This window comes from Zalophus californianus, chromosome 11, assembly GCF_009762305.2.
Source record: "Zalophus californianus isolate mZalCal1 chromosome 11, mZalCal1.pri.v2, whole genome shotgun sequence".
In the NCBI taxonomy this organism is placed as follows: domain Eukaryota; kingdom Metazoa; phylum Chordata; class Mammalia; order Carnivora; family Otariidae; genus Zalophus; species Zalophus californianus.
Genome location: NC_045605.1, coordinates 55,083,368 through 55,095,588, shown reverse-complemented (window position 1 = coordinate 55,095,588; position 12,221 = coordinate 55,083,368). Strand labels below are relative to the sequence as shown.

General features: G+C 46.2%; 2 protein-coding genes across 6 annotated transcripts in view; one reads left to right on the top strand and one right to left on the bottom strand.

Moving 5' to 3' along the window:
• Positions 1-3,481, top strand: part of MYO7A (myosin VIIA) — an 81,143-nt gene extending 77,662 nt beyond the window's left edge. Inside the window, exons 48-51 of the mRNA XM_035722978.1 lie at positions 352-468; positions 1,532-1,615; positions 2,548-2,667; positions 3,259-3,481. Coding sequence (XP_035578871.1) covers positions 352-468; positions 1,532-1,615; positions 2,548-2,667; positions 3,259-3,348 — 411 coding nt within the window. The 3' untranslated portion in view covers positions 3,349-3,481. The remainder of the gene's footprint in view (positions 1-351; positions 469-1,531; positions 1,616-2,547; positions 2,668-3,258) is intronic.
• Positions 3,482-5,568: 2,087 nt separating this feature from the next.
• GDPD4 (glycerophosphodiester phosphodiesterase domain containing 4) overlaps positions 5,569-12,221 on the bottom strand; it is a 144,827-nt gene continuing 138,174 nt past the window's right edge. For 4 of the 5 annotated variants that reach the window (XR_003517535.1, XR_003517537.1, XR_003517538.1 and 1 more), the window contains one exon: positions 5,866-5,975. Coding sequence is in view for 1 of the 5 variants with exons in the window: in XM_027580376.2 (XP_027436177.2) it covers positions 5,596-5,975 (380 nt within the window). In the remaining 4 variants the exon portion in view is untranslated. Of the gene's footprint in view, positions 5,976-12,221 lie in introns of all 5 variants that reach the window. The other variant, XM_027580376.2, reaches the window with a different exon arrangement.

Here is a 12,221-nt window from a genome sequence, read left to right as displayed (position 1 = left end):
TCTCTCTTGTGGCCCCTGTGTATGATGAAGTCCCCCTCCCATTTTCCCTTCCACTTGCTTTAGTATCCAGTCTTCCAGGCAAAGGCCTCACCTGGCTGCTTGGTAGTAATCTGCCCTGCCCTGGTTACCATGGGGACCTGATTTTCCTTGATACTCTTTGGCCTGCTTGCTTAGGGGAGGGTGGGGAGGGGAGGGAGATCAGGATTCCATTAACTGGGATAAGGGTGGGAGCCCTTCAAGGCCTCCAGGACCCCCACCGTACACCTGGCCCCCCAGGGCCCATGACAGCTGACAGTGCAGGTGGGATAGGAGTGACAGGGGAGAGGCCTCTGACCCACGTCCCCCCGGCAGTCTATCGTCGCCTACTTCAACAAGCATGCAGGGAAGTCCAAGGAGGAAGCCAAGCTAGCCTTCCTAAAGCTCATCTTCAAGTGGCCCACCTTTGGTTCAGCTTTCTTTGAGGTGAAGGTACGTTATGGGTGGCTTTTCAGGAGGAAGGGGTCAAGGAGCGGGGGCAAGAAGGCACAGAAACTCCTCCCCAGGACTGTGGGAAACAGCCCTGGCCTCTGCCACCTGTGCTGGCAAGGGAAAGGAGGGGAGCACCCTCAGCTTTGTACCACCTGGACGTCTCAGGCCTGGGACACAAGGAACCACCATAAGCTCAGCCTGGGAGGGGAGGCAGATATGTCATGAAGAGTGGACTGTGCTGTGTGTGACAAGGGGGAGCCCTCATCAAGGTGGTGGAGCCTCAGAGTCCTACCCAGACTATGGAGGCTGAGGAGGCAACACCTGTGCTTTCCAGGAAGACCCTGGGGGGACTTCCTGGCAGGGGGCCTCGCAGGAGCACAGGAAGTGCAAGTGGTTGAGTATGGTTGGGCGTAGGGTATGAGGTGAGCAGATTGTGGTGAGGCACCTTGGCAAACAGGCAAGAGGGTTGGGTTTCCTCCTGCAGGTGGTGGCGGGCCCTGGAGGGTTCTGAACTGGGCTGAGGGGGCCAGAAATGCGCTCTGACTCAGGGTGGGGGTGGGCCAGAGGGGCAGGAGCAGAGGCAGGAGAACGGTGGACAGGCTGGCAGGAGAACGGTGGGGATCGGTCAGGGCGGCGAGGAGGGGATGGCCTGGCTATGTGCCCTGGATGCAGGCCTTCTGAGAAGTCTGGCTGTGCAAGGAAGAGAGGGAGGCACAGAGGTAAGCTGGAGGCAGGGGTAGAGTTCAGAGAGGGTTTTTAAATATGAAAGACATTTGGGCTGAGAGAGGAGACAGCCCAGACTCCTAGAGAAGCAGGAGAGAAGGGAAGAAACTGCCACCGGGGAGGGTGGGAGATGGGGCCATTTGGGGATCCAGGAAGGGATCTGGGTGGCACTGAGGGCCCAGCAGAGGTGGAAGCCATGAGGTCGTGGCAGGGTCGCCAGCTCTGCTGCACCCCTGGCATGGAGCAGGCAGCAAGAGAAGGCAACTTAATCCTAGCACCCAGCTTTTCCTGCTCTGGGCTCCCCCAGTTAGATCTGATGGTTTCTGGCTCTCTTTGCTAGCAAACTACGGAGCCAAACTTCCCTGAGATCCTCTTAATTGCCATCAATAAGTATGGGGTCAGCCTCATCGATCCCAGAACCAAGGTGAGCAGTGGCAGGGGAGATCAGGGGTGGGGAGGTGGATTTCTCTGTCTGCACCTCTAACAACAATGCCCAGACCCGACCCCCGAAGAGCCCCTGCTGGCCACCATCCTCACGTCATCTGCCTTCTTGGCCACATATCCTGAGAGGTTGTCTGTGTTTGTTTTGTCTACTTCCTTCCCTGCTCCATCAAAATTGCTCTCCTAGAGTTACTAGCCAACACCTTGCTACTAAATCCAATGAACTTGTTAGTACTTGGCCTATGAGCATCACTGGACCCTACCAACCATTTCTTCCTTCAACGGTGCTCTCTGTCCATATTGGTCAGGATGGCAGACTGCATGTTGCGTGGGGGTGTAACTGCTGCTCGTATTCATGGGCCGGAGAAGTCCTCACCAAGGGAACCAGGAAGCACAGTCCTACTACATACCGAGGAGGGGTACAACTGGGCCATTGGCAAAGGGTGCCAATGGCCACCATCTTCCCCTTGTGCTCATGTGCCCCACGTTCCTGGTTCTCCTCTTCTCTCTCTTGGTCATTCTTCTCACATACTTCTTTGGGATTCTTCTGCACCCACACCCATCCTGCTCCCCATCCTTGTCATCTTCTTGTCTTCTTCCTCAGGACCATCTCATTCAGGATCACAGTTGTGGTTTCTTCGGGCCTCTCAAATTTCCAGTTCCAGCCCCACATACCCCACAGCCTCCCAGACTTCCTTGGGTGTCCCACCATCTGGCCCCAAATGAGGCATGGAGGTGGGGACATACCTGCTTCCCCCAGCAGCTCCATGGCAGAGCTGGCTTCTATCTTCTTGCTCCTCGTCTTGTCTGGGGGCCCAAGGCCTTTCCAGTGGGTGGTGTCTGTGGGCTAGAACTGAGGGAAGTGAGGCCAGAGGGTCCAGACTGTGCAGCTTCAAACTTTCTCTGCTTCCCCAGGACATCTTGACCACTCATCCCTTCACCAAGATCTCCAACTGGAGCAGTGGCAACACCTACTTCCACATCACCATTGGGAACCTGGTGCGTGGGAGCAAATTGCTCTGTGAGACATCACTGGTGAGAGCTCTTCTGTCTAGGCCTGGTGGGCTTCCCTGTTTTGCCTGCAGCTCCAGCTATTCTCTCAGTCTCCAGAACAAACACAAGAATGCATGGTTTGGCCTGAAATTGGGATCAAGGGTCAGATTGGGCCAAAGTCAGGTCAATTCGAGGCTCAGCTTAGGTCTGGGAAAGGGGCTTAATTTGGGGCTGAGGAACAGACCCCTCATTTAATAATTATTGTTTGAGTGGACTTTAGTATCTGGGGACTGAGTCTTTAGCCCCTGAGTTCCACAGTGGGCCCATTAGCAATGAGGCCTCTTCGACTGAGCTGGCCTTCAAAGGCATGGCTCAACTGGTAGAGCTTTCAGAGTCACCAGTATATAAGGGACCTACAAGCTAGGGCCTTCACGTGGGGTCATAACAATTTAGAACCTTAGACATTGGCTGGATGAGCCCAACCCTTCAAGTGTACAGCTGGGGAGACTGAGTCCAGGACAGGATTCTCCTTTGTCCAGGGCTCTTCCCTCTGCAGTTTCCTGGGAGGGTTCTGGGTCTGAGTGGGCTGGCCCTGTCACACTTTTTGCTCTATCTTCCTGCTGCTGTTTCCAGGGCTACAAGATGGATGACCTCCTGACTTCCTATATTAGCCAGATGCTCACGGCCATGAGCAAACAGCGGGGCTCCAGGAGTGGCAAGTGAACAGTGAGGGAGGTGGTGCTGGCTCAAGGCCCATCAGCAGGTTGGGGCGGACTTTGCCATCTGGGCAGGGAGGCTGGGCCAGCCAGCCACTGATTATACCAACTTGGCTTCCTGTCCTTCTTCCAGTGAGGCAGATTTGCTGGGATGCAGAACTTCCCTTGGTCCATTCCTGAGGGTTGGTTCTAGTCCTGGCTTGCCGTGGCCTTCCCCGTTGTAAGAGCCTGTGCTCCTTGGATGCCTTTCTTAGCCCAGCCCTACCACGTGACCTCCTTTGACTTTCTGTGCACCACTGCGACAGGGAATCAAGAGTACACTTAGTTCTCCGTCCTGGGATCAACCAAACCAAACCAACCAAGAATATTCTGAAACCTAAGGGACTGGCTTAATTCCTGTAAGTCCAGGATCCTCAGCTGGGATGGGGGAGACAGACCACTTTTACATATTGCAGTGTGAGTGCTGAGCCCCTGTGCAAGTTTCCCCTGATCGCCTCAGGGTATAAAGTATGTGTTTAATCTTTTGGCCCTACAGTGTCTTTGCTGGGGGAAGGCGAGAGAGTGGGGGAGTATGTATGGGACAAAGACAGGGCCCTGTGGGAGTGGCCAGTATAAGTATCTCTTCAGTCTATGTATGCAGGGCTAAGCTGGTCTGGGTTTGGGTGTTGGGGTCCTGAGCCCAAGGTGTGCTTGAAAGGGGCTTAAAGGGACTGGCTGGGACCAGGGCAGGTTGGGGGGAAATATTGGGACAACAGTCTGGGAGGTAGGGACCTAAGTGTGCAGGGGCTGGGGATCTACAGGAAGAACCAGCTTCTGGGCCCTAACTAGGGCCAGTGGAGCCAGAGTGGCCCTTGTATCCTGTCAGAAACATCTCCTTAGTTCATCAACAGCTCCAAGAAGGATGCTGCCTTGGGTTAAATCCCTATGTCCTGAAAGTGCCTATAAAATGTTACTTTATGGCCAGGATGAAACAACCAAGTTGGGCCATGATCTGGGCAGGTATGGGGGTGGGGGCTTTAGACAGGGGAGGTGTTATGTAGGGTGGGGGCATCCTCCTAGGCTGTGGCTAGGAGGAGCGCCTAGAGAAGTGACAGTGGAGAAGCCCCTTGAGGAGGGCATGTTTATGATAAGCCCCCTAGGTCCCCCTAATACTGCAGCAGAGCTGAGTCCTTAAGTGTCTTGGGTCATCTGCATCTGGATGCCCAAACACCCCACAGGGAGTGCTATTCCCCAGCTGCCTGTGTGGGAGGGGTTGCTTGTGAAAATGGGGGACTCAAACCAGATAGCCCTGCTTCCTGGGATGATCATGTGCTGGTCTGAGACAGCTTTGCCCCACCAATGTTTACATGGTTCTGCAGGAAGCCCAGGATCAATCTGAGCCAGAAGGAAGGTGCTGTGATGGTCTACACCATCCCCTACACCATCATATCAATGGAGATACAGAGGCTCAGAGAGGAGTGTGAATAGGTAAAAGTCACACGGAACTCAGTTCACTGCGTCCAACATTTAGCTCTCAGACACAAGGGGCTCCAGAGGCTTGTTCTATGCTCTAGTTCCCTTTCAAGGCCTAGGGCTGGTGGGTGGGCACAGAATTATGCCCATGATCCCATTGCACACTAGATCACAGAGTGTGTGTGAGATGAGATCTTTCCCCCAACTCATACTCTTGCCTATGCCACTTCTCATTTGCTGACTCAGGATGGCATCACTTTTGCACTCATCCCCTAGTCTCTGTCAGCCTGAGTGATCACAGAGGGGTCCAAATAATACATCATTTACCTTCTGGGTTCCTGGGAGGTTGCCTTTATTCCCATGCTGATGTGCACAAAGCCATTCCTTTAGTAGGGAGTACTATGAAGGATTAGGATGAGAGCAGAGAACAACTAGCTCCAACTCCAAGACCACAACTCCCTTGCCCACCCCCTTGAGACACATTCTTTATGGAAAGCGCTAGAGCAGAATGGTCCTCCTGAGAGCCTCAGTGGCCCTTCTGCACTCCTTTCTTGACTACTTCCCACCATCACCACCCTTAGGCACAGAGAGGAAGAGGGAGGAGAAGGCAAGGTATGACTAAATTTTCTCCAAAGACATCCTGTAGGAGAAGGAGGACATGCTAGAGAAGGAATGCACTGTATGAAAAGATTCCTGGCAGGAGGATTTAATGATGGGGGGGTCTCCTGGGGTTTTCAGGATGGAGGCCTCTTTGGTGGGCACTGTGAATCCCAGGGTTTTGATGGTAGGGGGTCAATGTGATTCAGAGGAGGGGGTCTGTCTGATGACTTCCCTGGGGGAGAATATCGGTGGTTTGATGTTCTTCTTGGGGGACACTGGTGGTTTGACTTTCCCCCTGGGGGACACTGGTGGTTTGACTTTCCCCCTGGGGGACACTGGTGGTTTGACCTTCCCCTTGGGGGACATCGGTGGTTTGACCTTCCCTTTGTGGGGTCACTGGTGGTTTCATATCCTCCTTGGGGGGGTAGTGCTGGTCGGAGGGCCTCGTGCTTGGGGGCTTCTGTGACCCAGAGGGAGTTTGGATATCTGAAAGTTTTGGGAATTTAGGATGGCTGGAAGGTGGCCACAGTCCAGGGGTTTTCCATGACTCAGTTTCTATGTCAGGGCCTGGTTCCTGAATATCTGTAGGGGATAGAAAAGACATAAACACACTCTTTAGTGTCATTTCCCCAATGTGTGTGTGCTGTGTGGTGAACTTACAGTCATCTCTTAAATGTCAGAACCACCTCCACTCCCTCAGGCTCATTCTTCTAAAATCCTCCCCCAAGATTTTGGGCAAACTTATAGGTGGCCCTCCAATTCTGCCTGGGGCAAAAAAAGTCCATTATGCGAGGGTATGGAAGCTCCAAAGGAAGCTCTCCAAAAGTAGCCTTTGCTTAAAGATTATATATTTTACAATAATTGCTTTCAAATCAGTTTATAGAGAAAAAAGAACATGTTTCCCCACTAGAATGTGAGCTTCTTGAGGCCAGGGACCTTTGATTTTCTTGCCACTATATCCCTGGTACCCAGAAAAATGTCACATACTAGGTGATTGATGAATATCTTTTGACTAATTGACTAATGGAAAAACTGGTAATAGACAGCTAGAGAATTCAGACCTACTCTCCTACTCAGAGCAAATTTTTTAAATAGATAAAATACAAAGAAACATAGCAAAATTATTTGAGTTAACAATATAGTGAGGAGTTATGGGGACAAAATCAAGAAGAATGTGAAAATCCAAAAAGGTAAACCCAGACCCAACTATACAGTCTATAAGAAATTCACTTGAGATACAAAGACACAAATAGATTGAAATAAAAGAATGGAAAAATAAAAACCTTATTAACACTACTAAAAAGATGGAGGTGCTATTAATATCACATAAAGTGATTAATATCACATAAAAAATCACACATACTTCAGAGCAAGAATATTACCAGGGATAAGGAAGTTCATTTCCTTATGATAAAGAGGTCATTTCTTCAAGAAGACATAACTCTAAATGTTTACACACCTATTAACAGTGTTTCAAAACACACGAAGCAAAGACAAATAAGACTGCAAAGAGAAATAAATCTACAATTATACTTGATTTCATTACTCCATTCTCAATGACTAATAGAACAACTAGGCAGAAAATCAGTAAGATATAGAACACCTGAAAAACACTACTGGTTCTGGTCCAAGATGGTGATGTTGGAAGACACTGAACTCACCTCCTCCACAAACACCTATTTATAGAACAATTTCTCCTGACGGTGACCTGAGGGCTGATGGCTTCTTCACCATAAAAGAAACCACACAGAGAATGGCAAGAGAGACAGAGACACAGTAAGGAAGGGAACCCCCACACCAACTCTGTGAACTGCCATGGTGGGGGGTGGATAGTACTGAGGGGTTGTGAACAGATTCGTCTGCCCTGACGCACAGAGAAAAAAAGCCTTGGTTTAAAGGGCAACTAGAATATAAAGGAACCAGTTACAGAACCCTGCCAAATAGTGGGGGAGCTAGCAAGTGCCTTGATAGTGTGGATGGAAGCAGGGTCTGGGCATCCTAGCTGGCCTACTGTCTCAGTGGGCCCTGGAGCCCTAACCCACACGAGCCTAAGCCATCCCTCTAAAAGCCATCCCTCTAAGGCAGCCCCAGTGTAGCACATACTGGTACAACCCTGGTCAGTGCTCACTACAGTTACAGTTACAGCCATCTTGCCATGGTGGCATAGGTGTAAAGCACCCTGGAACACCCTGGGTCCAAACCACTTTGGCTCCAGACAACTTGCTAAGGTACTCCTGGCACAGATGCACACCTCAGCTCTAGCTGCCCTGCCAGGGTGCCCCCTGAATTGAGCACCCTGGAACACCCTGGCTTGCACCCACTTCAGCTTCAGTAGTACTGCCAGGGCACTCACTGCACGGATAATCCTGAGACCACCACTGCCCACACCCACTTCAGCTTTGGCCATCCAGAGTGCCCCCCGGAAGCCCCAACCCATAATCTGCTAAGGTCACCAGGCACAACACTATACATAAGGGATGGCCATAAACAAGACCATTCCTCTAAGTTTAGGAGAAGTAGCTGTTCTGCCTAAGTTACAGAAAAACAGAGAAAATCGAGCAAAATGAGGAGACAGAGGAATATGCTGCAAATGAAAGAACAAGACAAAACCTAAGAAAAAGAACTAACTGAAATGTAGATAACCAATCTACCTGATAAAGAGTTCAGAGTGATGGTTATAAAGATGTTCAACAGACTGGAGAGAATAGTAGATGAACTTAGAACTTCAACAAAGAGAAAACATAAAAAAGGGCCACAGTTTAAGAACACAATAACCTAAATGAAAAATACACTAGAAGGAATCAGCAGACTAGAGGATGCAGAAGAACAGAGCAGAGATCTGGAAGACAGGGTAATGGAGAACACCTGAGCTGAATAGCAAAAAGAAAAAAGAATTTTAAGATTTTATTATTTTTTAAAGTAATCTCTGTACCTAATGTGTGGCTTGAACTCAACCCTGAGACCAAGAGTCACACACTCTACCAACTAAGCCAGCCAGGCACTCTGGGAAAAAAGAATTTTAAAAAATGAGGATTGGATAAGAGGTCTCTTGAGCAACATCAAATGAACAAACATTTGCATTATAGGGGTTCCAGAAGGAGAAAAGAGCAAGAAAGGCAGTTGAAGAAACAATTGAAAACTTCCATAACCTCCGGAAGGAAACAGACATCCAGGTTTAGGAAGCACATAAAGTTGAAAACAAGATGAACTCAATGAGGCCCAAAACATGACACATAGTAATTAAAATGTCAAAGTTTAATCTTTTTTTTTTTTTAAGCAGAGAGAGAAGCAACTAGTAATGTACAAGGGAAACTCCATAAGGAGTTTCAAAAATCAACTGATTTTTCAGCAGAAACTTTGCAGGCCAGAAGAAAGTGGCATGATATATTTAAAGTGCCAAAAGGAAAAAACATACAACCAAAAATATTATACCTGGCAAGATTATCATTCAGAATTTAAGGAGAGGTAAATTGTTTCCAAAACAAAAGGTGAAGGAGTTATCACCACTACACTGGCCTTACAAGAAATGTTAAAGGGACTTAAGTAGAAAAGGCCATAATTGTAAGAAACATGAAAGGAAAAAAATTCATGAGTGAAAGCAAAGTAAAGGCAGTTGAGCAATCATTTGTAGTAAAATCAGTTATATCTAAAATATTAATGGGACTCAAAAAAAATGACAACATAATCATAAAACATGGAGGGTGGGACTAAAAAGCAAGTTCCTTTTGAAAGATTTCAAATTTAAGTGACTATCAACATAATAGACTGCTGTGTACTTAGAATGTTACATATGAACTTCATGGTAAGCACAAAGCAAAACCCTATAATAGATACACTAAAGCCATCAATCACACGAAAGAATACAGAAGAAAGGAACAGAGAAGAACTACAAAAACAACCATAAAACAATTAACAAAATAGCAATAATTACATACCCATCAAAGTTAAATGTACATGGTCTAAATGCTTTAATCAAATGACATAGGGTGATGGAATGGATAAAAAAACAAGACCCATCTATATGCTGCCTACAAGAGACTCACTTCAGACCTAAAGACACATAGAGACAAAGTGAAGCACTGGAAAAACATATTCCGTGCAAATACAAGGGGAAAAAAAGCCAGACTAGCAATCCTTATGTTAGACAGAATAGACTTTAAAACAAGACTGTAGGGGTACCTGGGTGGCTCAGATGGTTAAGCGTCTGTCTTCGGCTCAGGTCATGATCCCGGGGTCCTGGGATCAAGCCCTGCATTGGGCTCCCTGCTCAAGTGGGGAGCCTGTTTCTCCCTTTCCCTCTGCCATTCTCTCCACTTGTGCTCTCTGACTCTATCTCTCTGTCAAATAAATAAAAAATAAAATAAAATAAAGCAAGACTGTAATGAGACACAAAGAAGGGCATTGCATAATGATAAGGGATCAATCCAGGAAGAGGATATATAACAATTGTAAATATCAATGCATCCAACACTGGAGCACCTATATACATAGAGCAAATATTAACATTTATAAAGGAAGAAATTAACACTAGGGAAATAATAATACTAGGGAACTGTAACACATCAATGGATAGATCTTCTAGACAGAGAACCAACAAGGAAACTGTGACTTTGAACAACACATTAGATCAGATGGACTTAAGAGAGATATACGGAACATTCCATCCAAAAACAGAATACACATTCTTTTCAAGTGCACATGGAACATTCTACAGGACAGATCACGTGTTAAGCCACAAAATAAGTCTTAATAAATTTAAGAAGACTGAAATCATATCATGCATCTCTTCTGACCATAACAGCATGGAATTAGAAATCAATTACAAGGAAAAAAAAATGGAAAAACACAAACACATGGAGGCTACACAACCTGCTACGAAACAATGAATGGGTTAGTGGAGAAATCAAAGGGGAAATTTAAAAAAAATACATGGAGACAAATGAAATTATAAACACAATGGTCCAAAATCTTTGGGAGGAAGCAAAGGCAGTCCTAAGAGGGAAGTATATAGCAACACAGGCCTTCCTCAAGAAGCAAGAAAAGTCTCAAATACACAACCTAACCTTACACTGAAAGAGCTGGATGGGGCGCCTGGGTGTCTCAGTCGTTAAGTGTCTGCCTTCCGCTCAGGTCATGATCCCAGGGTCAAGGGATCGAGCCCCACATCGGGCTCCCTGCTCAGTGGGTAGCCTGCTTCTCCCTCTCACCCCCCCCCCACTGTGTTCCCTCTCTTGCTGTGTCTCTCTGTCAAATAAATAAAATCTTAAAAAAAAAGAATACAAAAATAGTGATTTGAAGGGGCATATGCACCCGAATGTGTATAGCAGCAATGCCCACAATAGCCTATGAAGACAGCCCAGATGTCCATTGACTGATAAATAGATAAAGAATATGTGCTATATATGCAATGGAATATTACTCAGCCATCAAAAAGAATGAAATCGTGCCATTTGCAATGACATGAATGGAGCTAGAGTGTATTATGCTAAGCAAAATAAGTCAGAGAAAAAAATGCCGTATGATTTCATTTATATGTGAAATTTAAAAACAAAACATGAACATAGGGGAAGCGAAGGAAAAATATGATAAAAACAGAGGAGGCAAATCATACGAGACTCTTAACTACAGAGAACAAACTGAGGGTTGATGGAGGGAGGTGGGTGGAGGATGGGCTAAATGGGTGATGGGTATTAAGGAGGGCACTTGCTATCATGAGCACTGGGTGTTATATGTAAGTGATCAGTCTGTAATGACTGATCTACTTTACCTATCAATTTCTACACCTGAAATTGATACTACACTGTATGTTAACTAACTTGAGTTTAAATAAAATCTAAAAGAAAGGGAAAAAAATCCATTAAAAAAATCCTATGGATAAACTTAACCAAGGAGGTGAAAGACCTGTATTCTGAAAACCACAATGAGATATCACTTTTTACCTGTCAGAATGGCTAGAATCATAAAGAGAATAACAAGCCTTGGCAAGGATGTGGAGAAAAAGGAACCCTCAGGCACACTGGTACATTTGTAAATTGGTTTAAGCCACTGGAAAACAGTACAGAGGTTCCTCAATAAATTAAAAATAGAAATATTATACAATTCAGTAATTCCACACTGGGTATTTACCCAAAGAAAACACTAATTTGTAAAGATATATGCACCCCTATGTTTACTGCAGCATTATTTACAATAGCCATGATATAGAACCAACATAAGTGTCCACTGATAGATGAATGGATAAAGAATACACACACACAGACACACACACACACACACACACACACACACACAATGGAACGTTACTCAGCCATACAAAAGAATGAGCTCTTGACATTTGCAACAATATGGATAGATTTAGAGAGTATTATATGCTAAGTGAAATAGGTCAGAGAAAGACAAATACCATATGATTTCACTTATATGTGGGCTCTAAAAAACAAATGAAGAAAATAAGCAGAAAAAGACCCATAAGTATACAGAACAAACTGATGATTGCCAAAGGGGAGAGGTAACCTAGGAGGGGATGGGCAAAATGGGTGAAGGGGAGTGGGAGGTACAGGTTCCAGTTACGGAATGGATAAGTCACAGGGATGAAAGGTACAGCATAGGGAATAGTCAATTTTCTTGTAATAGCCTTGTATGGTGAGAGATGGTAGCTACACTTGTGGTGAGCATGGCATAATGTATAGAGAAGTTGAATCACTATGCTGTACACCTAAAACTAATGTAACATTGTGTGTCAACTCTACTTAAAAACATGGATATCTGTTGAAAGCAAACAAAATAAAACAAAAAACACTATTAACCAACTTGACCTAATTGACATTT